The following is a 24,652-nucleotide window of genomic DNA, read 5'->3' on the forward strand; positions in this document are numbered from 1 at the left end:
AAGATGGAACGGTGTGGGAGGGAGTTGTTAATTGCAAATTGCTTTTTTTTTTTATCAACGAAGCAAATTTGATCATCCCTAAGTAAGGATGGTGAATGATACAACACTAGGAACAGAAAGAGATAAGGAAAATGATAGTTATAAACGAGACGAAAGTTAAGCTTCGTAAAATATCTGGGCAGTCTACGGAAATTGTAGCTAAGACACATGAAGAGAAACTCAAAATACGCAAGAAACTGCAAAACACTGGGAAGATAGAACTAATAGCCTCCCTTGAGATCGTTGACGACATCGTAAGGGATTGGAGTGACAGTCTCCAAGGTCATTCCTTCGACCATGAATCCTGGTTTGGGTCCTTTAGGCTGTCTCTTGGTGCTTATTGTCTCACCATTGGCTTTGGCTGCAGCTTTGAGTTCATCGTTCTTCTTCTTCCTCAGCTTGAACTCCTCAGCGCACCTTGATTGCTGCACATGCTCCACACGCACATGAATCCTCTTCCTTATGATCCTGTTGCCAATCTGAAACACCCCAGAGATATATGTTAGTCAATTATACAGATGTTTATGGATAATTTGAAGCCAAACTATAGCAATGCAATAGTCATGAAACAAAACATACATGCAGTTCAAGGACCAGGAGTCGAAGAATTTTAAATCAATGTAAACACTATGTATGATAAGGCTCAAGGCTAAATGAAAGCTAAGCAAACAAAAGTCTAAATATGGAATCAATGAAAACACTATGTATGATAAAGCTTAAAGCTAAACGAAACCAATCGCATTTCGAATTTGAAAGTGGAACAAGACCAACGCCACTAGATAATAGAAACTGAAATCTTAGAGATACAAATCTATTGAGCTCGCGGATGAGATTTACATAATACGGACCAATGCTCAATCACACATTTCAGCATAAAATAATCAGATCAACAATCCAAAATCTCACTATAAGCTCCAATCCTAATTCAACAACAAGACAAAAGTTGAAGGGACGTGAGAGAGAGAGAGAGAGAGAGAGAGAGAGAGAGAGTTCATCAGACCTGTTTGTTGACTTCAACACCGACGGCGCGTTTGGTGACGTTCCAGATGCGACCAGTACGACCATGGTAGAACTTGTGAGGCATACCCTTGTGGATCGCACCATTCACCTTAACATCGACGTAATCGCCGACTTTAAAGGTCCTTAGGTAAGTCGAGAGTGGAATGTAACCCTTCTTCCTGAACGGCCTCGCGAACAGATCCCTCGTTCTCGCCCGAACTCCATGACCTGCCGGCATTTTTCCTCCTCGTGCGTCAACTAAAACCCTAGATCGCCGAAGAAATGGATTTAGTAAGGTGGAGTCTATTTATACCTCTGTTTTGAGATTAGGGTTTCGTAGACCTGTTGGGTCAGTCATTTGGGCTTCTATTTTCTTAAATTCGGCCCATCACAAAAAAAAAAAAAAAAAAAAAAAAAAAAAACAAAAGAAAGGGAGTGAGAGACTGCTGAGTGCTGAGTATTGGTTATGTTATGTACAAGTGAACCTTCTGTTTTTTAACAAAGCAACCTCACGTTAATTTATAACTTCAAACAAGAAGACCCACATTTATAAATCTGTTCGAATGACTCAATCGACCAAATTAGTATTACATCAATGTCTACGTTAGTATTCGTTTTTCAACCTGTGAACACTAGATAGGAATCACCAAATGCCAACATGACCAAAGTAGTTACTATGACAAACTCACAAAGATCCCATCTTGAGATAGTTATGCTTGGCTTGCTTCTGTCTCTACAATCCCAAATGGCGAAGGCTCCAGATTCAGCGTTGTCTCAAATTTCTCGGACAGATCGTTTTGACAATGCTCGGTGGGTTGAGGAGGGATGATCACATCTTCACTATCCTTAGCTACTTTGCGCTTTCCTTTCCGATCTCTCCTCTTGAACCGAGCCTTCCTGGATTTTGGAGTCTTGATGGTTTCTTCAACTGGGATCATTGCCTCTACCTCGAATGACTTCCTATCAAAAGGAAGTACAGTAAGCTGAGTTTTGAAGTTGAGTAGAGTAAGCTGAGTGTTGCAGTTGGCAAGGTTGCTTTTAGATTCTGACTGGATCGCTAAAAGAGCGGTTCTCCCAGCGCTTATCTCAGCATCTTTTTTAGTTCCTGTTGCAGCTCCAGTGTACTTTATGCCTCCAATCTCTACAGTACATGCGAATTGTGTAGCTCTCCCAAGAATTTCAATCTTTTGGCACTGATACAATGGAATCGCGTGATTCATCTTTTGAGCGTACTCTTGAAGAAGGTTCTTGCATAACCCCGTTTCGTGCTGCATTAATAAGTCATTCAAAGTTAGCCAAGAGCACATAAGATACAGAAATAGCCTAAGAATGTCCCTCTAGAAGTAGGCTATGCACACAAATCTGATAAGATTGAAACCCTAAGAAGACTCCTCCTAGGTTCAATTCACCAAAGAACTCAAACTACAGAAGAGACATGAGTTAAAAGTGGATTCTTCAAACTCTCGAGTCTCGATCATTACCCCAATCAAGACCCTTGACAAACCAAGAAGGCCCCCTAACGCATTCTCACCGCTCCCTTTTAACTTTTAAATATCAAACTAACCATAAAGTCTGCTGCAGAGCTGGCAAAGCTACAATTCGCTGCTAAACCCCCTACACCTAGGCTAGTTGCAATATATTTCCAGTAAACTTAATAATTGTCACAACATAAGAAAGATGAGGTGCTTACCACAGGCTGTGAAACACATTGGCTTAGGTCACAGGATTTAGCTAATTCATGGAGAGCAGCCTCCACAGCTGATTGTTCTGCAGCCTTACGGTTTAAGAACCAAGGCAAAGAGTTATACCTGACACCATCCAGTATCACTGTCGAATGGAAGAAAACTATGTGTGAAGGGCCTTCTTTGACAGTCTCATAAATAGGCGGTGGAAGCTTGTACTTCTGAGTATACTCCTGCAACCGGCTTTTGAACACATAGCATTTGGAAAAACCTGAGCAGGAATATCTTTAAAAATGAACGAGTGAAAAGATAATACAGAAACATAGGATGGAGTAGGATGGTATCCATTACAGCAAAAGAAGTTCACGAAAACAACAGGGAAACGCAGTGAACAAATACTCAATTGCAAATGTAAAGCCGACAACTTTCTCAGAGAAACTATACTTATCCAAAAGGGGAGAGACAATGAACTTAAGTAAATGACATCCGAAAAGAGTAAGGTCCCCAATGGACGCTCATAGACGAGAGAGTAAGTATGACTAAATCAATCACAACCTGAAGTAGAATCAAGACAGTAGTCTCTTTCTAGAGCTGAAAAACACTGGAAATTGCGAAATATGAAAGCTTTTCTCTGAAAGATCAACGCTTTAAACTCGCAAGGGACAAATACAGTTTTTTTTTTTTTCAATTTCCCAGGACGAACGAATAGAGCAAGAAGAAGAAGCGATTACAAAATCAAAAACCGGTAAAAGAGAAAAACCCATTAACAGAATTGAAGACAATAAAGACATGCTAAAGAAGGAAGGTAATTTACCAGAAGAAACATCATCGGCGGTGGTCATTCTCACGAGCAGAATGTAGCTGAGAAGTAGTATGGAACGGCGACGAGAAGAGCGAGAGAGAAACTTGTTCTCCACACCCCGTAGTGAATGTGATGCTACGAAGAAGCGTCGAGAGAAGGAGACAAGATTTTAAAGCGCTTCACCAAAAACCCCTGCCCCCTCGACTCTTCAGTGTTCTCCCAGCGCTTATGTACACGGGGTTATGCAAGAGTTTGCTCAAAAGATGAATTACGCGATTCAAGAACACCGGAGATGCAAGAACCGGTCTGAGATTGTAGGCATTGTTGTTGTATTCACGAATACTAGTGAGCCTATGTCAAAAGGAAAAGAAAAATACAAATAATTGAGCCCATATCTCTTTTTCTTTATTATTTTTGGTTTTCGGTTCAACCTGTGTGAACCACTAGATAGGAATCACAAACTGGCTATATAATCAAATAGTTACTATGACAAAGTTCACAAAGATCCCAAATAGTTACTATGACAAGCTCACAAAGATCCCATCTTGAGATAGTTATGCTTGGCTTACTTGTGTCTCAACACTCTCAAATGCTACTTCCTTGCACTCATCCATGCACGGCGAAGGTTCCAGATTCAGCGTTGTCTCAGTTTTCTCAGACTGATCGTTTTGACAATGCTCGGTAGGTTGAGGAGGGATGATCACATCTTCACTATCCTTAGCTACTTTGAGTTTTCCTTTCCGTGCTTTCCTCTTGAACTGAGCCTTCCTGATCTTTGGAGTCTTGATGGTTTCTTTAACTGGGATCACTACCTCTAATGTCTTCCTCTCTAAAGGAAGTACAGTTAGCTGAGTGTTGGAGTTGAGTATAGTAGGAGGAGTGCTGTAGTTGGCAAGGTTGTTTTTAGATTCTGACTGGATAGCTAAAAGAGCGGTTCTCCCAGCGCTTATCTCAGCATCTTTTTTAGTTCTTGTTGCAGCTCCAGTATACTTTATGCCTCCAATCTCTACAGTACATGTGAATTGTGTAGCTCTCCCAGGAGTTTCAATCTTTTGGCACTGATACAATGGAATTGCGTAATTCATCTTTTGAGCGTACTCTTGAAGAAGGTTCTTGCATAACCCTGTTTCGTGCTGCATTAAACAAGCCATTCAAAGTTAGCCAAGAGCACATTAGATACAGAAATAGCTTAAGAATTCTCCCTCTAGAAGTTGGCTATGCACACAAATTTGATAACATTTAATACCCCAAGACTCCTCCTAGGTTCAATTCACCAAAGAACTACACCACAGAAGAGACTTGGGTTACGAGTGGACTCTGAGCTGGCAAAGCTAAAATTCAGTGTAAACCCCCCTACGCTAGTTGCAAAAAATTTACAGTAAACTTAACAATTATCAGAACATAAGAAAGATGAGGTGCTTACAACAGGTTGTGAAACACATTGGCTTAGGTCACTGGATTTAGCTAATTCCTGGAGAGCAACCTCGGCAGCTGATTGCTCTGCAGCCTTGCGGTTGAGGAATCCAGGCAAAGAGTTATATCTGACACCATCCAGTATCACAGTCGATTGAAAGAAAGATTTGTGCGAAGGGCCTTCTTTGACAGTCTCATAAATAGGCGTTAGGAGCTTGTACTTCTGAGCATACTCCTGCAACCGGCTTTTGAACACATAACAACTCGAAACACCTGAGCAGGAGAAAATTCAAAATGAAGCAAAAAGATAAATCAGAGACATTGATGGAAAACCCTAGGATGCTATCCATGACAGCATAAGAAATTCAAAACAACAACAACAACAACAACAACAAGAAAAAACAGTGAACGAGTCCTGAATAGCAAATGTAAAGGCAAGCATAAAGCTGACAACTTTCTCATAGAAACTATACTTATACCCAAAGAGGGAGATACAATTGAAGCCCCAAGCTTTTATCTTTCAACAAATTGAGTCAATAAATCATCATCTCAAAAGAGTAAACACCCCAATTGATGCTCATATATGACTATAATCACAGCCTGAAGAAGAACCACAAGATGCATACAACAAGTCTTTTCTTAATTCTTTGAGAGCTGAGAAGAAAAAAAAAAAACCAAACTTTCCGACTTATATATGGGAAATGTGAATACCAAAAAGCTTTTGCCAGAGAGATCTACACTTAGCACCAAAGGGGAAGATACACTTTTTAACTAAACAAAACTGCAATCAATTTCCACGAAGAACAAACTGAGATGATGAAGAAGAAGAAGAATAAGAGGTAATTCACCAGAGGGAACTTCATTAGGGGTCATTTTCTCGAAAGGGACTACTTTTAGGCAACAGGACGCCCCGCGTGATGCCTGGCTGCGATGGAACCTCCGAGAGAGAAAGAGACAAAGAGATAATTAAGGCTTTAAAGCGGTTTCAGTTTCACCAAAAACCCTCTCCCCCTCCTCCGACTCCTCTTTTTTTTGTTTTCCTTCCCATAAGGGCAGAAACAAAAACGAAAAGGGTGGGTGGGGGTTCTTACGTCTTTTCCAAAAGGATTGATTAGTAATCACTAATTATGTTTCTAATTTCAAATAACTTATTGAAAAGCCCAGGATCTGTTGATACAGTTGTTATAATTTCAAATAAAATATTTTTGTTCTCCAAGTGAGGCACAAATAGTTTAAAGCCCATCTGAGCCCAAATCTCTTTCTTCTTTCGTTCCCTTTTCTCTCTCTTCTCGTCCGGGAACGTCTTTGCCACACGCGCTTCAAACACAGTGGTGACAATCCTATTCTCCGATCGTCTTCATCAGTTTTTTTTTGGTCAAATTTGATTCCTTTGTTCCTGTTCTAAAGCCGTAAACTTCTCTGTTGCATAAATACGACGATGGTTAAAAGTAGTATCATCAATAGCCAGAAGAGATTCATTACTGAAGGCGACATCGCCACTCTTTTGCAGAGGTAACAAAATTTGTCCTTTTTTATTCGTAAATCCCCGTAAAAGGTTGTGTATTTGGGCTTAGTTAGTTGTTTTAATGCAGGTATGATACGAAGACGATACTGAGAATGCTACAGGAGATGGCCTATTATTCCGAACTCAAGATGGATTGGAATGAGTTGGTGAAGAAGACTACTACCGGAATTACCAATGCTAGAGAGTATCAGTTGCTATGGCGACATCTTTCTTATCGGGAACCACTCCTCCCTGTGGAAGATGATGCTCAACCTCTGGTGCTTCTTTTTTCTCTCTTACTCTAATTCCCTTATTAAGTAGAATTGTGAGTGAAAAGGTTCTATTTTGCTCTATTGGGGTAATACCTTTTCTTCACAATCGAGTGTTTTTAATACTTGTTTCAGTTCAGTGTGGGAGTTGGATACTGGAAACTTCTTGGTAGCATTAGGGATTGATGAGTATCTCTTACATGTGCAGGATGATGATAGTGACTTGGAGTGCGAATTGGAAGCTTCCCCTGCAGTCAACCATGAAGCATCTGTGGAGGCTATTGCTCATGTCAAAGTAAGAAGGGATTCAAAGTTTACATTAGGATATTGGTTACATAGTACGAATATAAATATGTGCTTATCCGGAGTTCCCACTGTATCCAAAATTCATTCCAAGTTTTTGTCCCTATCCTTATACTAGCTTATGGCTGCTTCATATGTGCCAAGTGAGTCCGATATACTCAACGACACAGTTGAGGCTCCCTTGACTATAAACATACCTTATGTTCGGCCTGAGGGAACTCAGGAACCATTAGAGTCTCCTTGGTCGTCAGGAGGGATGAATATTACTTTTCCGGTCTGTATTCAGAAAGCTACATCTACTACTGAGGGGATGAATGGAAATGGTTCAGCTAGTAGTAGCATGGCTTTTCGGAGGAAAAGGAAAAAATGGTCTGTTGAGGAGGATGAGGAGCTGTTCGCCGCTGTAAGGCGATGTGGTGAAGGTAACTGGGCAACTATCATTAGGGGAGACTTCAGAGGAGATAGAACCGCCTCCCAACTCTCGCAGGTTTTGATTTTTCTTATTGACTGTTCATTTTTCATTACATTTCTTGCTTGTAGTTTAGGCACACTACCCTAATAGTCTTGTTCTTTGTATCACAACTAGTTTATGCATCATTAACTATATTCTGTTGACAATAAATGGTGGATATTGCCTTCCCTGTTTTGGTTGTCGGAGGTGTCTGTAGACATTCACATACTAGAAACCCTTGTGGTAATTACTCTAGAAATATCTGTTGTCATCTATTCTGGTATGGACGTGGGGTTCCCCTCATTTTTCCGGGTTCAAATCCCGGCAACAGATTCGTTGTATGATAAGATTAATAGTCTCTTGGCAATCATAGAAGGTGGCTAATAAGACAATGTTTTATGATATATCTCTATCCATCTTTACATTTCTCCGGAAATATTCTCCATCAGATCATTTGTGATAGTTCAAGGTATAAGATAAACAAATTTTTCCCTACTTGGACGAGCATGTGACGTTTAGCATGTAATTATTCTTTTTCCATTGATGGTGGTAACAAACTGACTTTTTTATTTGTAGAGGTGGGCGCTTATAAGAAAAAGGGGTGATACTTCGACCTCTGTTAGGCAATCTGGTGTACAACGAACAAATGAGCAGATAGCAGTTAACCATGCATTATCCTTGGCTCTGGGAAATCGGCTCCCAACAAAAAAAGTTTCAGTAGGTACATGTAGTAGAAAATTTTTCCCGCTAATTCTAGTATTTATTATATACTGGTGGAGGCTTTGGTTTGGTTACCACTGGTCCACTGGCTATGTTATTGTCTAAACCAGAAAGTAGCATGCCTGTTTAACTGTGGTGGGGGGTTTGTAGTTAAAAATATTTGCGAGACACATTTTTTTATTAGGTCATCAATTGGACTGCATTTGTTACAGGTATTTCGACAACGACTTCGTCGCGTGGCATCACAGAAACACAAGCCAATGGGGCCAGTTCTTCTCAAGGTCAACAACAATCCAAACCAGTTGTTCAAGCATTGCCTGGGACAGCAACTTCAAAATCTCGAGTTGTTAGAAAAACAACAGCAAGCTCCATTTCCAGATTAGATGTAATGGCAACAGCTAACTCAGTAGCGGTTGCAGCATGTGTGGGTGGCGTATCGACTGCTGCATCAGTACCAAAGGTCGAACCTGGAAAAACTGATTCTCCTTGGCCCTCATGTAGTCTCTCCGTGCCAAAGGTTGAACCAGGAACGAGTGTTACCGCATCTAGTATCATTAAAGCGGTTGGACCTACGAATACACTGCCTCTCGCTAATGGAAAATTGAAACCTGTGGCGGCTTCACCATCTTCAAGCAAACGTCCTCTCATGGATCCTGGGTCAGAAGGATCTACAATGCTTTCTGCTTCTGAATCGAGGATTGTCTCCAATCAGAGAGTTTTTGCAGCCTCTGTCTCAGCTACTGTATTACAACCAGAGCCATCAGCTGAGACTGTCACTTGCAAACCAGATGGTGGACAGAAAGAGCAAGCTCGTGGAAATGGAGCAAGCTCATTAGCTACAATCCATCCAAATCAAATTACCTCAACAAGCTCGGAGATTAGCAGGGGAAAACAGGCTACACAAGCTCAGTCCCCTAATCTTTTGCCTAGGAAAATTCCAGTAGTTAAAACAGCAATTCACGGTGCCACTAACCAAAAGTTGGTAAATAAACAATCTGACAAGACTGTAATACCATCCATCAGTGGAGTTGGTTCGCAATCTCAAGCCAAATGTGAAGTAAACAATAAGGTTGGTCCGGCGATCAAAGCGAGTAGTGTATGCGGAAAACCTGCAGAGGTTGCAACTATGGCAGGGACCGGACAGGGTGTTTAGCTCTTTGATAGAATCGTCGGATACTTTAGTTTGGAGTTTTCATTTGTAAGTTTTATTAGAGGAGCAAAAGAAACATATGATGTAAAGGAGGCCCTTCAGTACATGGTACTAATTAATATGAATCTCATATACTTACAATCTTCAAACTCTAAGACATATAGTATAGTAAGAATTGAATCTCAGGACTTATATAGGAGATCACTTCCTCAGCTTCTTTTGACATATTCAGGGAGCTTTACAGGTGCGACAATGTAGCTACACTGTTTCTGCAGAGCTGGAGATGGACTGACACAAGAGAAGATTGTTGAGGTTTGCTTCGGTTGTTGTTTATACTTCTTTAACTTGACACCAAACAAGAATGACCGTAGTGGAATCCTAGGCTTTCCAACTGATGACGACATGCCCTTGTTCGGAGATCTTGTAGACGTTCCAAGATTCTCTTCTAGTTTGCATACAACTCTTTCCACTTCAGTTCTTAGTGCTCTTGCACGATCAAGGCCTGCTTGAAGTTCGTTGAACACCCTTTTGTTCTCCTGTTTCATGTTAACTATCTCACCATGGAACTTTGCAGCCTGGTAACTGCTTATCTCTATATTGCTTACTTTCGTTCCTCCCAATTGAGATGTGACCCTTGAAACTTCATCTTTAATATTGCAAAGTGTTGCATACCTTCCTTCGAGTTCGTCTCCCAGCACTGCACTGTTCTCTAGCCATAACTGCAGCTCTGTCCGAATCTCTCTAAGGTGTCTATATATAGGCATTGCCTCTGACGCAAGTGCAGTGTTACTACTGCTTCCAGCATTACCCTGTTGCTTGCTTTCAAGTTTCGATAGCTCTGCTTTCAGGTCCTGAACTGATGTCTGGTACTTCTGTATCTGATGAACAGATGTACTAAATCTTAACCAGAACTCGATATTCTCCTCCAGCACCGCGTCAATATCTCCACGCACTTTTTCTTCCACAGTTGGAATTTTCTTTCTTAGACTGTTATCAATGTCTGCAAATTTAAAATTAACCTCGTCTTCCTTTGCTTGTTCAGATGCTCTTTTCAAGTCTCCTCCTTGCTGACGTGGTGCCATAGAAATTGAAGAGTTAGAGCTATGAGAAATGCTCATACCTTCAGATATGTTTCTTTCTACTGGTTGTTGAGAATCCTTGCGGGGGATTTCTGGTTTCTGGCGTAATAATTGAAAGTCCATGTCTTCACTAGAAACAGCATTCTTGAGCTCTCTCAACTGCAATGCCAGCTCAAAGAAGCCATCACGGTTCTTCTTCTCAACTTCATTCAACTTTCTCTTCACTTCTCTATAGTCCCTTAGTACTGATGTGTATTCATCCAATAGAACCTTCTCTCTATCCTCCATGCCATCCGCAGGCATCAACTGCCTCCAGTTTCCCCTCTCCTCATCTTCTGCCTCTGTGCAAAAGCAAGTGCTTTCTGTTTCTGATGAACCACCATAAGAGTCTCTTCTCTCCGATTTCTCTTCTTGCACAGACTCTTGATCTCTACTATGTTTGACTACAATGGCCTCTTTAATTTCGTCTGCACTCTTTATCTCTCTTTCGTTTGGAATTGAATCCAAATCCTCAATAGGATCCTCCTCTTGGATATCTTCCGAGTGAAGCCCATCACCTTCGACATCTTCATCCATTTTTACTTCCTGTAACTTCCAAGATAAGTCTTCAGCTGTGCTATTAGCTTCAGTCAAGTGCTTTTGAAGATTCTTGTTCTGATCTTCCACTCTTTGGAATAGGTTTCTAACTTTACTCAGCTCATCTTCAAGAGTCGTTATCCTTTTCTTCATGTCTAAGGAGTCTGATACAAGACATGCCTTGTCTTCCTCTACACCACGGATATGATCATGCAACTCATCTGTCTCTGATCTTAATGTCTTTACCAATGCCGTATGAGACAAAGCTGTTGTTTCCAGAGAGACCACTTTCTCTACAAGCTCATCTATCTTCTCTGTAAAGTCCACATTACTCAAGTTCTCATTCAAATTAACCTCTTTCGATTCTTTCTCAGCTTCACAACTCGGTTCTTGACCATCAAAAGCTTTCTTGGCTTGTTCTTCTACCTTAATCTCAAACTTGTTCCTCAGTGCTTCAAACCTCTCTGTTGCAGTTTCAATCCTTTCCTTCTCAATTTCTGCATCTTCCAAAAATCGCTTCTGCGTCTCCTCAAGCTTAGTTATTGTCTCTTTACAGGAGCTTAGAGCAGTGCTTGCCACCAACGTCCTAGCTTCCTCATCTTCGATCTCTGCACCAACCCCAAACTCATCTTGTAAACTGCAAACTCTCTTCTGCATTTCTTCTACTTCATTCTCCAGATTCCAATACCTTTCATAAGACTGCTCATAAGAACTCCTCACAAACTCCTTCTCGGTCTGCAGCACCAAGATCCCCTTATGAATCTTATCGATCTCCTCCAATGCCTCATCTTTACTTAATCCGGAACTCGCCAATGCAGAAGAAGATGCCGAACGTTTCATAACACTAGGCCCCTTTCTGGACAACACCATCAGAGATTGGCTTTTGAACTCTTTCTTTGGAAGCTCAGGGACTTCTGGTATGTTAGTTCCACTGGGAATGAGATGAAGATGCTTAGGTGGTTTCTCGGGATTATCATCATCATCCTCATCATCGTCATCCCCTAGAGGAAATGGAACATGTTCAGGGAAAGCGGTAGCGATCATGTGGTTTGCACTTTGAAGTTCTGTGGACAAATGATCATAGCGTTCTGCTAAAGCACGGTATGATCGAAACGCTTCCTCTACGAAATTAACAATCTCAGGCCTTTTACGGTAATACATCTCCGCCCTTTTAGCAAAAGTGTCTCCATCTTCATCGATGATCTTAAGTGTGTACTTAACCTTCTCCTCCATATCTAGGAAAGTTAGAAAAATTCAGAAACAACACAATAAGGCTTTATTACAACTCAATAAGGCTTTATTACAATCTCGGTTTCTTTGCATCGAAATGTGAAAACATGAAGGAACGTACCTTGGAGATTGTGTTCGAGCCATTTGGATTGTTTTGTGCGTATGTGGCTGGCCCACCACCATGAATACGCATTGCTTGCTGCTCTCTGCAACATCAGACTCTCTTTATGATCTGCATTCCCTACGTTTTTTTGCTATTGTTTTTTCCTCTCAGTTCTGTAATGTTAAACATTTTTTAAAATAAGATTCTTATAACGTTAAAATTTCGAACTTCTTTGTGGGTTTTAACTATAAAACCTAAATTTGGAAGATGGTATATTGTTCTACCGTAAATGACTATATAAGACCTGGTAGTTCAATTGGTTTGTAACAGACAAAAAAAAAAGTGCTAATTGTTACATTGCAATATTGTTATAGAATACGTCAGTTCACCAATCATAAGAAACCATAACAAGCTGAAACTGATTTCAAAACAAAAAAAATGGAGGATTCACAAGCTTCTAATTAAATCTTATTACTTACATGCTACGTCTTATCGTTTGGTTTTCAGAACACATAGGGTATCAGCCTGGGCCACAAAATTCGACTATAAATATTACTCAGAAGAACCACAAAATGAACTCTATATTCATCAACCCTAAGTTAACGCATCAAAGTTTTACATAAAAAACGATGAAAGACATTTTTCTTTCCTTTCTCTTTTTAAACCCTCCTAAAACGTTATAAACACTTCCTAAACCATCCATGAACCAACACAAGACCCGTTATACATATCACATTCTCTAAATCTTCTCCATCTCCTCAACTACACATGTGGAAGATGATAGCCTTGGCCGTTTTGCGGCTCGGTTCTCATCTACTTCCTCCATTGGCTCCATCTGATCACAATCAGCTCCAACGTCTTCACTCTTCCTGTCCCTAATTTCAAGATCATCTCCAACGTCTTCACTCTTCTTGTTCCCAATTTCAAGATCATCTCCAACGTCTTCACACTTCTTGTTCCCAATTTCAAGATCATGCTCCAACGTCTTCTCCTCGTCTTTGTCAACTTGACTCGATGGAACAACAAGCTCAACGTGTGTAGAAACGAGCTCTTCATTCTGAGTGTTTTGGTCAGTGTTAGAACCCATGGTTGAAGATAATAAAGAGACCGTCTCCCTTGGAGGACTCTCGCCCGTTTCTTCCTCATGAATATTTTCCATTGGGTTGTCTTCCATGGTACCGATATCCTCAGAATCATTAGAAGTGCTTTTCGAAGTTTCAGATAAGAAATCAGTCTCATCTTCCTTCTGCACCAGGGGAATACCAAGGTTCCATGAAGAGAATGAATTCGATGTTTTCGGAGAGGCAGTTTCAGAGATGCGTTGAAAGTTTCCCTCCCCAGCGTTCAAACACATAAACTCTTCGCCAGTTTCCATGTCCACTTCCTGCCCAAAACAGAGCACATATAAGAAAATCAAAATTGGCGTTGATAAGGAGATCTGATCATTAGCTTGCGGAACTTTTCGTACCTCTCTTGCCAATGCGTCGTTACTAAGATGATAAAACGAAGATGGTTCCTCGAATGGTTGTTGTAGTTGTACAAGTAATGATCCTGTGTTGTTGGCTCCTGAATCGAATAAATCTCTTAGTACCATACCCGAATCATTAGCAACTTGCGTGTTTCTCATGGAAGATCTTTCAAGCAAAGTCATTTCGATTCCTTGATCGTCTTGCATCTGTGTCATATTTCCGTTACAGTCTATCAAGGGGCTGCACCTCTCAGAGAGAACCTCAATATCCGTATTGTTATTCACGGTAATTGGACTTTCTGGACTTTCGCAGGACTGGTTCTGTTCATTTCTAACTTCCCGTGACCGGTTTTCAAGGAGCTCAAAAATCAACTTCTGAATCAGAGTACGCTTCAAGGAAGCCTCGGCAGGAGGAAACCAGTTCAGATAAAGCTGAGAAAACCAGAGAAAAGCATGATCAGCAAATAAAGAGACTGAAAAGAATACAGACCGAGCAGCTCTTAGAGTATAGCACTTGAACTTCTTTAAAAGTAACTCATGAAATCAGGAAGCAAGCAGAAGATTATATATTGATTAGTCTGAAAAGAGACAACTTCTACACTAAGCACAAAAAGCAGTAAAACAACTTGAGAAAACTAAATATTCTAGCAAGCATCTGCGAAATGATTGCGGGTGAAAAGATCCAGTTTGGCAAAAGCTTATCAAACAGTAGCAATCAGAATAGTGACTTACAAAGTTGGAAGCATTATATATCTTGAAAGGGCTAAAATTAAGGGGAGCTTCAGCAAGAAATAGCTCCAGATAGTGCAGCAGAAAGAGGCCACAGTCAAATGAGTTTTCCTGCTGTGGCAACTGAAATAAAAAGAGCATACTTGCCATCACATAAACTGTCATTAACAGCTGCAAAATATCTATTATTTAGCAGGAAAATTGTTGAAGTTGAAATAGAGTTTTCTAACTTTCTACCTCTGAAAATTCGACATACAAAATTATAAAAGAATCATGCAACCTAAGTAAATTCTTTAATAGACCCAAAAAGGGGTTTTCACAACAGCAAAGAACGTTTGAAAAGGGTTTTTTCAAACTCCTTACTATATGTCCTGGAAATAGCAAAAGTATTTTTAAGGTTAGAGGTCGCACCTCGAGTGAGACAAACCGCAAATTCATAAATCTAGAAGAAATCTCATCTGATGTCTCTTTATGCCTCTCCTTCCATTCCTCGCACAAGTAACTAAAAACAGAAAAATGCTGTTATCAGCATTACCCAGCTTAAAACTTGAACATTTTAGCTCCACACTTAATTTGAAAGGATCAGGGTATGGTGTTACAACACATTCTTTAACAAATAAGATCAAGAGAGCATGAGGAATGTAGAATATCATCTCGTTGGCAACTAAGAAATGTAAATAGATGACGTATATGCAATGCTACCAAAATCAGAAGAGACGGAGATTAGAAGACAAAACAAAACAGGGGTGCAAGGGAGCTAACATACCTTTGGACTAAATTTTTAAGGCCTGCATGGCTCCCTTTTATAGAATCCATATGTAATATGCATGGTACTTTTTTGGAGTCATCCAAGTCTAGATCAGCAGAATGATACAACATAATAATAAGAAACTAGATGATCATGACTTAGTAAAAAAAACAAAGTGAGATATGACATTACCTGTACAATTAGCCACTTCACCAGGGTGACATATGACTATTAAACTCCAGTGAAGACTGTCATTAGAATTTAGCATCGTCAGATTTTGAAGTCATAAAAATATAACATAACGAGAACTGCCATTAAATTCTTCTCACTTGAAGTTCACGGGCACAAAAATATAGTCCTTGCTAAACATGTCCACCTTCCTTGTCCACTTACGGACACGTAGAAAAGCAGCCTTTCCATCAGCTATACTTGAGGGATCTTTGTCAAGATCAGCAAGTTTACGGAAGAAAAAGCTGTTAAAGAAATGGAATCTCTGTTTTTCCTCCACTTGAATCTGATTCTTTAGATAACTGTAAATAATAGAAGAACACACCAACAAAGTTGAATAAAGGTCGCATCACAAGAAGTTTTCAGTATGACTGTAAGCACTGCATTTGTAAAATTGTGAATTATCATAAGACCATAAACCAAGTGAGAGATAACTAAACAGCAAACGGCAAAATAGTTCACTACAGAACATGCCAGAGTATTGCAACGTTTAACTATTGCATAAAAAAATTGAGAACTTACTTAATATAGAAGTCGATGATCGTGTCATTCACAAATGTCTCTGGCTGTAGGAGCTCAACATCTCTTTTGCAGATGGAAACAGCATCTGGGTCTCCCTTTGGATAGACAACATCCTCAAATGGTTCATCAAAGCTGAAAAGACAACATAAAACTAGCCATTCATATAAAATACCAGCTCCCAGTGCTTCACAATCTTTCGGTAAGAATTTGCACCACCATAGGAAACGTGACCCAATAAACATGAATTAACTGCAATCATTCCAGAACTTCAATAATTGAAAGCTCATAATTTGAAAGGACGTTATCCAGTTGTTGGTCCAAGTTAAAATCATGTTTCCTCGACTTAGTGCACTATCTTTTATGATAAGACCCCTTAATTGACTGAAACAAACTTGCATATTGCTAAAAATTTCATTTGGAAGATGAAATGACAGGAAATGCATATGTTCAGTTATCTACTTTAGAGAGCCATAATGTATAAATAGTGATGCACTTTGGAAAATGTATCCCATTACTAGAACAGAAGTTAACATCTGAATCCAGAAAGAAATATAAACAGCTGTTATAGAGCAGTTTTACCTTGGAAAATAACGCTTATGTTGATTCAAGTTATCCCCTGATACTTCCACGTCAACCCTACAACAAAGAAACAGATATGAGAGGAATTGGAACAATAACTCCCAAAAGCGCCTACAATGTAACAAAAACTAAATATGAACCCAACGTTAGATTTCTTAAGATTTGGTCCAGTTTTCCCTTACGGAAGTCTAAAGTCGTTCCTTTTATATGCAGTCAGCTTTTTACTTAAGGCGTTTTCAATTTTAAGCTTTCAAGGCGTTAAGTTGAATATCCTGACTAAGTTTAGGTTCTCATAGAGTTCTAACCAAATGACTCATACTCATAAATGAGTGTCATTCCCAATTTCTAACATTTCAGATATCTAACAAATAATCTTTCTCAATAGCAGAGTATGCAAATAGACTTACTAAAATATATGTGGGTAGAGAAAATGTAATTTTTAATTAGAAAATATTAGAAGCTTACTCAAAGTCAGCATTCCACACAGCCGGGTATTTCACATGCAGCGAGTTTATCTTTTGTTGCTTCTCAGGCCAATTGTGTTCTTTTACCGCAATCTTTAACTCCTCAATGTCTGGAAACCACATGAAGTAATATACGAAAAGTTAGAAGGGAGAACCCTTGAGTTGAAAAGGGACGAGGCTTAGAAACCCAGACTATACGTTTTGTCAAAAACAAAAATTAGATCAAACATCTCCTCTTATAACTCTTAGCCATCATAAAACATGAACATATAGGAAGAGGCTCCTCCCATGCAAATTAGAATGCACCCGGCAAACAAGTGAAATCACTAATATGGCTTAATTTAACAAATTGCACGTAAAAATAACTAAATATATCTCACTAGGTTATCAGTCCACTTTGTATTCTACTTTTTATCAACCATTTTTCAACTAAGTTAAACCAAAAATCAAATGAAAGCATGAAAAAGTAGTATTGTATTTGTATTCTTTTCTTAATAGTAAGACTAGATAACATGTACAAACTCTTTGCAGACAAACCATATTCGATGTTGAAGTCTACAGACTCCTTAAGAATAAGCAGAAATAAAAACGTAACTCAACCAAGACTATATGCATTGAAAAATACAATGATTTGGAGAAAAAAATATAGTGAGATGTGAGAATTTTTCTACAGTTTGATACAGTAAATAAACCTTCAATGACACCCACGCATTTTTTTTTGCTACCAAGTTTTTTCGAAGTAAGATCCCCACAACATATAACACCCTATAATGAAGCAACCACAGCTTCAGGTACCTAAGGCTAAGATGACTAAACACCATATCGTATCGGTAGGATTATATCAAGATGGCTTGTAACATTATATGATAGCCTAAAAGGCAGAAATACAATAGCCAAGGGTACCTGTGGTGTGTTGCATATCTTCATGGCATTTTTCATCCTTCCGTAGAAATTGAATTCTGAGAATGATCAATCCAACCTACGACCAGCAAAAATTGTAAAACTGATAGAAAATGTGCCCATAAAGTCTTCAAAATGAAAAGTACAACATATATGAATAACTCACATTTTGGTACCAATTGTATTGAATACTAACTATGTCTTCAACTCCAAATTCACAAGAAAATGGCCCTTCTTCATTATTTGTGAGGTGACTCATTATTTTTATGCCATTGCACGAAAAGATTACCAGAGACGAAGCACAGTGCATATCCTTAAGTATAACATACTCCGAATTCATAGTAACAGCTGTGCTTATGTCAATCTGAGATGTGGAAGGCATCAGTCTACAAAGTATTACTCTTACTTGGACATAGGTTAAGAAATTAACAAACTCATTACCTTTTCCACATCACTGAAGCCGTGTTCAGCCATCCAATCTTTCAGCACATATAACATTGAAAACAGTACCCGGTCAGACATAGGCGAGACATCGAAGTATATCAGTGAGGAAATATAATGAAAAGCTGAAGCATGTACCTTCATCACTTTCTAAATCAGAAGTTTCACTCAAGGCAGATCGATCGCTGAAGCTTTCAATAGCTGACACCATATCATCTTGCTCCTGCTGCAAATGTGAAGCGATTAAAATTGCAAGGCTTTTAAGCATACATGAAATAAGCAATACAAGGTAGATTTACATACACTGGATTCAGAATCTGAAAGAGATGAGTTCAATTGGCGTTGACTATACGATGAAGTTTCAGCATAGTAACTTTGATCGCCTGGCTGGCAAGAGAAACGTGCTAATCCATGATCAACATCTGTTTCTTCTATGTCGTCCTCGGTATCCAAACCAAACATCATCCCATGATTATCGTGATCAACATCTGTTTCTTTTGCAACGTCTTCAGTATCCAAACCAAACATCAAACCATGATCGTCGTACTCCGCATCTGCTTCTTTTAAATGGTCACTGGTTTCCAAACCAAATGTGAGACTCTTACTGGGATCCTCAGCTTCTGTAATTAAAGTCGGAGCATCTTCACAATGATGATCGTCTACAGAAGCAGCAGGCTCTGAACAACTTGGTCCTTCAGGTTCTTGTTTCTGAACACCTTTCTCATTGCAGACTGGCAACAATTAACCATGTCCATAAGTATTTTATATACGTTTACAAATTATTTCTTACAAGCTCCAGAAACAAAACAATGTTCATTCAACTATACACTATATTCCAGAAAGCTATACTAGATAGAAGAATTCTCAGGTTAGCTTTAACTTCTCTCCGTTCACAATCTCTCAATCCTAAATTGTTTTATTTGTTTTCCAGAGTTGAAACCGAAGCGAGAAATTTATATATATGACAATTTGAAGTTAAAAGAGGAAGAAGAGGAAGAACTTACAGCTTCGGATGCGTAGGCGTTGGAGAACCGGAGAATTGTACGGACTAGGGTTTGAGAATTTTTCCAACAACTTTCCAGCTGCGGATTCAGCGACCTCGTCGTCTTCTGTGAAATCGAACACATCCATGTTTTTCTTCATCTTTACACAAATCAGAGGAAAAAAAAATCCTCACCGGTACAACAGTACACGGAGATCGGCGATCAGAAATCGAGGGGGTCGAGTGAAGAGAGAGAAGAGAGAGAAGGCCAAAACGAAAATACACACAAGTCAACAACAAATGCTAGCGCGTCTGAAATCCACGCGCGGAAGACAACTTTACTCTATTTATATATTAGCACTTAAATTATTTTTTAATATCTTTCAACTCCCTACATATCTCAGCTAAGAAATGACAGGTATACCCTTTTTGTTCGAATTTTAAATTAGCAAGAGACGTGCTGGAAGCCATCGTCCTCTTGAACATTCCAAAGAGTTGTTGTTGATTGAAAATATCACAAAAACAAACTTAGCACAAGGAAGATCCGAGGAGAGATTGAAGAAAGAAGTCATGGATGTTTCAGGAAGCTTGAGTTGCGTTGTTGTGGCCGTAGATGGAAGCGAGGTGAGTATGGAAGCTTTAAGGTGGGCTCTGGACAACCTCAAGCTCTCATCGTCTTCTCCCGATTCATCATTCGTCATACTCCATGTCCAGCCTTCGCCATCTGTCGCCGCTGGTGTTAGTCCCGGCACCATCCCTTTCGGCGGTCCCAGTTGAGTCTCGTTACTACTAATCTTGTTCCATATATATATATATGGACTATGGTGGTGTTTGTTGAATTGACTATTGTGAGTTTTGCGATGAAAGGTGGTCTTGAGGTTCCTGCTTTCACCGCTGCAATCGAACAACACCAGAAGCGGATCACCGATACTATCCTCGAACACGCTCATCAAATTTGCGCTGAGAAATCAGTGAGTTGTGTTTTACTTTCCCCTGTTACTCTGTTAGAATGAATTGGGAATTATATTAACCTCATAGTCTAGATCCATATATGAATTGATTTTGAGGATGGTGATTTATGAGAAAGTTGTGATGATTTCAGGTAACTGTGAAAACCCAAGTGGTAGTTGGGGATCCCAAGTATAAGATCTGTGAAGCTGTAGAGGAATTGCATGCTGATCTTCTTGTCATAGGTTCCCGGGCTTTTGGCCGCATTAAGAGGTATATATATCTCTTCTTCCACTCTCTAGGTTTTTGCTATGTTGATACAATGTAACACTGATGAAAGCTTTACATCAACTTCAAGGTGTTTAATTATTTTTTTGGTTGATATGCTGAATTAGTTTTTCCCTTGCTGGCTTCTGACTATTGATTTTCATTTCTCATTTGCATCTTTGTCTGTACATGGATGAATTAGAATCTGCGCCCGTTTCCTATAAACCGTCGGTTACATATATGGAAGCTTTTTGGCCTAATAGTTAGAACCAGATTGGTCTAAGTGAAGCTTGAACAAATCCTACTAAACCAGAACTGAGTAAATGTTAATTTTTGTACTTGTCTGCCATGGTTACAATACATATATGCTTTTAGCCTATAACTGCATCTAACATAAAACTGCATCGAGGAATCTTTTTCCCTTTGAAAGTGTTTATACCAATACTACTGTGCGTTCTTTAGCTAGTGAAACCTTATTTGGCGAGCAAAAGCCAGTACTGAATCCAGTTTTTTTCTTAAAACAGAATGTTTTTGGGAAGTGTAAGCAACTACTGCACCAATCACGCGCATTGTCCTGTTGTGATAATTAAACCAAAGGATGATGCTTCAGCATAAAAGCAGGTACACAAGTTTAGCTTCTTGCGTATTAAGTAAGACACTTCATTCAATATTCATCCTGCTCAAGTTTGTTAGTCGTCATCAATCATAACCCACGTGATCAATCATAAATTTATATCTAGACATTGTCAATGTCAAAGTTCGTCTATAGCCTACTTCTCCCTTTTGGTACAAGTAGCCTTTTTAACGGAATATCGAATCATCTTTCATTTCTCAGGAGATAATGTACAAATGCAAAGGGATATCAAAACCATCTTTTTAATTTTGTCAAGTTTAATTTGTAAAGCTATGTAATGGAAGCAAAGTAAGAATTCACCAGCTTACTTCCCAACGCATTGGTGTGAATGTAAGCTAATAAGAGCGACAGAAACATTGCTTGGCTCCGTATATGTGTTCTTGGATTCATATTCATCGGTTTTTTTTTTTTTTTTTTTTTTTTTTTATTGAGGGTTGAATAATATTGTTGCATCAAATCAGTATGAAGGGCATGTACAGAGCAAACTAGTTGTCAATGTAGGCTAGCTCGTAAGATTGGAACTTTGGCCGGCTATGATTGATCTGCCTTGTGGGATGTTCGAAATGTTTTGGGCGTTGTTTAAGTTTTGTTTTGACGATTAGATGTAGCATATATTACAACATTTTTTGGTCATAATATCGGAAAAAGAACACTCAATTATGTAAGCGTCATTTAGCAAATTGCTACTAGGAGATATAATTGGATGTAGATCATGTAAACCCTAGTAGTATATTGGATGGACAAAAGGTAAAAAGAAAGATTATGACTTTTGGTTTTTAGCCGATTATGACAATTTTCAGGATAAAAAATATGTAAGAGGTCTCGTGAACGAACAATGAGAGTAAATGACGAAATAGAGGAAACGTCGGTCTGTCACTGTCAACAAGATAAGGAAGGCTCACGAGTCACGAGTCACCAGTCACGGACTCTAAAAATCAAAAGATTGTTCACTTTCATTAGAGTACCAAGATTTTATATTTTCCCTGTGTGCTAAGATAAAGTGTAAGTAAAAGCTAACATAAAGACCCTACAAATTATAATTTGAGAATCATTAGAAACAAGACATATATATTACACCCATAAATAGGTGTAAATAAAAAGAACAAAAAAAAACCAAATAACAGACTGTTATGTAATTTGTCCTGATTTTAGCATCATAATTATTGGTTCGTTTGGTTTTGTTTTTATCATCACTATCCAAATCACACTTCACTTCACATGCGATATGCTTTTGGTCCCTTGATTGATTCACTGGCTACTTTCCAACACACTCCATGTCTCCTCGTGACTTCTTTCTTCTTTTTTCAACCCTCAAAACTTACATCAAGTTATGAACTGTATTCAAGATAGAGTTAGTATCAAAGGAATAAGGTAGTATCAACTCGAACTGTTGTATTTTGTTAAGTTTCATGAGATGTTGGCCATAAAGGTAAGAGATGTATCTATGCTTGGATCCCCCCCCCCACTGACACGCCATTAGGGAGCCAAATCAGACAATTTGACCAAATTTACCAAAGAACACACATTTTACCATTTTATCTCGCACACATGATGATCAAGTTGTGCTAGTGCCAGATAGAAATAGAACGGACCGGATCCCACCAATCATATATCAAATAAGGGTCAATTTCGTACTTTCAATAAATATCTCTTTGGCCATATATATGAAGACGTACGGTAACATTACACTCACTCACTCAGCGAATGTTATCTAAATATATCAACAAAATCACGTTATCTTAAAACCATGGCTTCCTCAGCTCTCCACTGCTTCTTCTTCTTTACTCTTCTCGTGCCGTTCGCGTTCACCACCGCCACACGTGACCCATGTGCGACCGCAGCTCCTGACGGCTCCGACGATCTCTCCATCATCCCCATTAACGCCAAATGCTCACCTTTCGCACCCACTCACGCCTCCGCGTCTGTGATAGACACCGTCCTTCACATGGCCTCCTCCGATTCCCATCGCCTCACCTACCTCTCAAGCCTCGTCGCTGGTAAACCAAAACCAATTTCCGTCCCCATCGCCTCCGGTAACCAGCTCCACACAGGAAACTACGTCGTCCGAGCCAAACTCGGCACTCCCCCACAGCTCATGTTCATGGTCCTAGACACAAGTAACGACGCCGTTTGGCTCCCTTGCTCTGGCTGCTCTGGCTGTGCCGCCGACTCACCTTCTTTCAACCCGAACTCCTCCTCCACTTACTCAACAGTCTCTTGCTCCACCGCACAATGCACACAAGCACATGGCCCCACGTGCCCTTCCTCCTCACCACAACCGTCCATCTGCTCATTCAACCAATCCTACGGCGGAGGTTCATCCTTCTCCGCAAACCTCATACAAGACACACTGACGTTATCCTCCGACGTCATCCCAAATTTCTCCTTCGGCTGCATCAACTCCGCCTCAGGCAATTCTCTACCTCCGCAAGGACTAATGGGCCTGGGACGCGGCCCCATGTCGCTGGTCTCGCAAACATCGTCGATTTACTCGGGAGTGTTCTCATACTGCCTCCCTAGCTTCAGGTCCTTCTACTTCTCCGGGTCGTTGAAACTGGGTCTCTTGGGTCAACCCAAATCCATCAGATACACCCCACTCCTCCGTAACCCTCGCCGTCCGTCACTTTACTATGTCAATCTCACCGGAGTGAGTGTCGGTTCGGTTCAGGTCCCCGTTGACCAAAAGTTCTTGACGTTCGACTCAAGTTCCGGCGCCGGAACGATCATCGACTCCGGCACCGTCATAACCCGTTTTGCTCAACCCGTTTACGAAGCCATTAGAGACGAGTTTAGGAAGCAGGTAATTAATTAAGTTCGTTAATATCACAATTCTGCTACGTATAGTATAATTAGTAATACAATTTAATCTTGTTATTAACTCTAGGTGAATGGGTCATTCTCAACGTTGGGAGCGTTTGATACGTGTTTCACGGCGGATTACGAGAATGTGGCGCCAAAGATAACGCTGCACATGACGTCACTCGACCTGAAGCTGCCTGTGGAGAATACGCTTATCCACAGCAGCGCTGGAACGCTGGCGTGTCTATCCATGGCCGGTATACCGCAGAACGCTAACGCTGTTCTAAACGTGATCGCTAATCTCCAACAGCAGAATCTGAGGATCTTGTTTGACGTCCCCAATTCCCGCCTAGGCATTGCTCCTGAGCCCTGCAACTAAGAGATAGAGAGAACACATAAAACGATATCTTTCTTCATATTACTTTCTTTGTTGGTTTGATTTGGACAAATTCCTTAAAAGTTGGGAGTTCCTGATCAAGAGATCCGTTTAATGACAAGTCACTTTAATTGAGTGGTGAAGATTTTTTAGCTTTCGTCATGCGATTTCTTGATCTAATTAAGTATCATGACATCGATCGACGAGTTACACAAAAATTTGAGAAGAAACTATAGTGCGAAAAAGA

The 24,652-nt window shown here is 39.9% G+C and overlaps 8 protein-coding genes across 11 annotated transcripts; 3 read left to right on the forward strand and 5 right to left on the reverse strand.

Moving 5' to 3' along the window:
- Nucleotides 1–123: 123 nt before the first annotated feature.
- On the reverse strand, nucleotides 124–1,469 carry LOC104767978 (large ribosomal subunit protein eL21z/eL21y). Its single transcript, XM_010491935.3, has 2 exons — nucleotides 1,040–1,469; nucleotides 124–518 (listed from the first exon to the last, which is right to left on the reverse strand). The coding sequence occupies exons 1-2, from the start codon at nucleotides 1,274–1,276 to the stop codon at nucleotides 261–263; spliced, it is 495 nt and encodes a 164-aa protein (XP_010490237.1). The 5' UTR covers nucleotides 1,277–1,469; the 3' UTR covers nucleotides 124–260.
- Nucleotides 1,470–1,479: 10 nt separating this feature from the next.
- On the reverse strand, nucleotides 1,480–3,907 carry LOC104767996 (double-stranded RNA-binding protein 1-like). Of its 2 annotated transcripts, none has more exons than XM_010491952.3 (3): nucleotides 3,535–3,907; nucleotides 2,729–2,991; nucleotides 1,480–2,306 (listed from the first exon to the last, which is right to left on the reverse strand). In XM_010491952.3, the coding sequence occupies exons 1-3, from the start codon at nucleotides 3,560–3,562 to the stop codon at nucleotides 1,749–1,751; spliced, it is 849 nt and encodes a 282-aa protein (XP_010490254.2). In that variant the 5' UTR covers nucleotides 3,563–3,907; the 3' UTR covers nucleotides 1,480–1,748. The 2 variants fall into 2 exon arrangements, with proteins under 2 accessions (XP_010490254.2, XP_087364369.1); XM_087508243.1 differs by having other exon boundaries at nucleotides 2,729–3,005; nucleotides 3,535–3,873.
- LOC104768005 (double-stranded RNA-binding protein 1) lies at nucleotides 3,906–6,050 on the reverse strand. Its single transcript, XM_010491957.3, has 3 exons — nucleotides 5,784–6,050; nucleotides 4,946–5,208; nucleotides 3,906–4,655 (listed from the first exon to the last, which is right to left on the reverse strand). The coding sequence occupies exons 1-3, from the start codon at nucleotides 5,806–5,808 to the stop codon at nucleotides 4,077–4,079; spliced, it is 867 nt and encodes a 288-aa protein (XP_010490259.1). The 5' UTR covers nucleotides 5,809–6,050; the 3' UTR covers nucleotides 3,906–4,076.
- A 159-nt stretch (nucleotides 6,051–6,209) lies between these two features.
- LOC104768011 (uncharacterized) lies at nucleotides 6,210–9,475 on the forward strand. 2 transcript variants are annotated; one of them, XM_087508242.1, is made up of 7 exons: nucleotides 6,210–6,266; nucleotides 6,385–6,447; nucleotides 6,528–6,717; nucleotides 6,917–7,003; nucleotides 7,130–7,498; nucleotides 8,039–8,183; nucleotides 8,395–9,475. In XM_087508242.1, the coding sequence occupies exons 3-7, from the start codon at nucleotides 6,553–6,555 to the stop codon at nucleotides 9,333–9,335; spliced, it is 1,707 nt and encodes a 568-aa protein (XP_087364368.1). In that variant the 5' UTR covers nucleotides 6,210–6,266; nucleotides 6,385–6,447; nucleotides 6,528–6,552; the 3' UTR covers nucleotides 9,336–9,475. The 2 variants fall into 2 exon arrangements, with proteins under 2 accessions (XP_087364368.1, XP_010490264.1); XM_010491962.3 differs by having other exon boundaries at nucleotides 6,242–6,447.
- Nucleotides 9,365–12,497, reverse strand: LOC104768022 (protein NETWORKED 2B-like). Its single transcript, XM_010491971.3, has 2 exons — nucleotides 12,339–12,497; nucleotides 9,365–12,222 (listed from the first exon to the last, which is right to left on the reverse strand). Exons 1-2 carry the CDS (start codon nucleotides 12,430–12,432, stop codon nucleotides 9,542–9,544), a joined length of 2,775 nt encoding a protein of 924 aa, XP_010490273.1. The 5' UTR covers nucleotides 12,433–12,497; the 3' UTR covers nucleotides 9,365–9,541.
- Nucleotides 12,498–12,883: 386 nt separating this feature from the next.
- LOC104768031 (putative ubiquitin-like-specific protease 2B) lies at nucleotides 12,884–19,704 on the reverse strand. 2 transcript variants are annotated; one of them, XM_019243369.2, is made up of 16 exons: nucleotides 19,404–19,704; nucleotides 18,703–19,130; nucleotides 18,538–18,622; nucleotides 18,400–18,437; nucleotides 18,125–18,322; nucleotides 17,962–18,037; nucleotides 17,060–17,168; nucleotides 16,595–16,651; nucleotides 16,016–16,147; nucleotides 15,595–15,795; nucleotides 15,458–15,513; nucleotides 15,284–15,371; nucleotides 14,929–15,019; nucleotides 14,521–14,640; nucleotides 13,789–14,220; nucleotides 12,884–13,704 (listed from the first exon to the last, which is right to left on the reverse strand). In XM_019243369.2, the coding sequence occupies exons 1-16, from the start codon at nucleotides 19,540–19,542 to the stop codon at nucleotides 13,060–13,062; spliced, it is 2,895 nt and encodes a 964-aa protein (XP_019098914.2). In that variant the 5' UTR covers nucleotides 19,543–19,704; the 3' UTR covers nucleotides 12,884–13,059. The 2 variants fall into 2 exon arrangements, with proteins under 2 accessions (XP_019098914.2, XP_010490282.3); XM_010491980.3 differs by having other exon boundaries at nucleotides 18,538–18,625.
- LOC104768039 (universal stress protein A-like protein) lies at nucleotides 19,696–21,623 on the forward strand. The gene is made up of 5 exons (XM_010491987.3): nucleotides 19,696–20,153; nucleotides 20,249–20,352; nucleotides 20,484–20,602; nucleotides 21,121–21,217; nucleotides 21,432–21,623. The coding sequence occupies exons 1-4, from the start codon at nucleotides 19,952–19,954 to the stop codon at nucleotides 21,209–21,211; spliced, it is 516 nt and encodes a 171-aa protein (XP_010490289.1). The 5' UTR covers nucleotides 19,696–19,951; the 3' UTR covers nucleotides 21,212–21,217; nucleotides 21,432–21,623.
- Nucleotides 21,624–22,578: 955 nt separating this feature from the next.
- Nucleotides 22,579–24,548, forward strand: LOC104768048 (aspartyl protease AED3). Its single transcript, XM_010491993.3, has 2 exons — nucleotides 22,579–24,030; nucleotides 24,115–24,548. The coding sequence occupies exons 1-2, from the start codon at nucleotides 22,978–22,980 to the stop codon at nucleotides 24,406–24,408; spliced, it is 1,347 nt and encodes a 448-aa protein (XP_010490295.1). The 5' UTR covers nucleotides 22,579–22,977; the 3' UTR covers nucleotides 24,409–24,548.
- The last annotated feature ends 104 nt before the right edge of the window (nucleotides 24,549–24,652 follow it).

This window comes from Camelina sativa, chromosome 3 (genome assembly GCF_030686135.1).
Source record: "Camelina sativa cultivar CO46 ecotype springtype chromosome 3, ASM3068613v1".
Taxonomy (NCBI): Eukaryota; Viridiplantae; Streptophyta; class Magnoliopsida; order Brassicales; family Brassicaceae; genus Camelina; species Camelina sativa.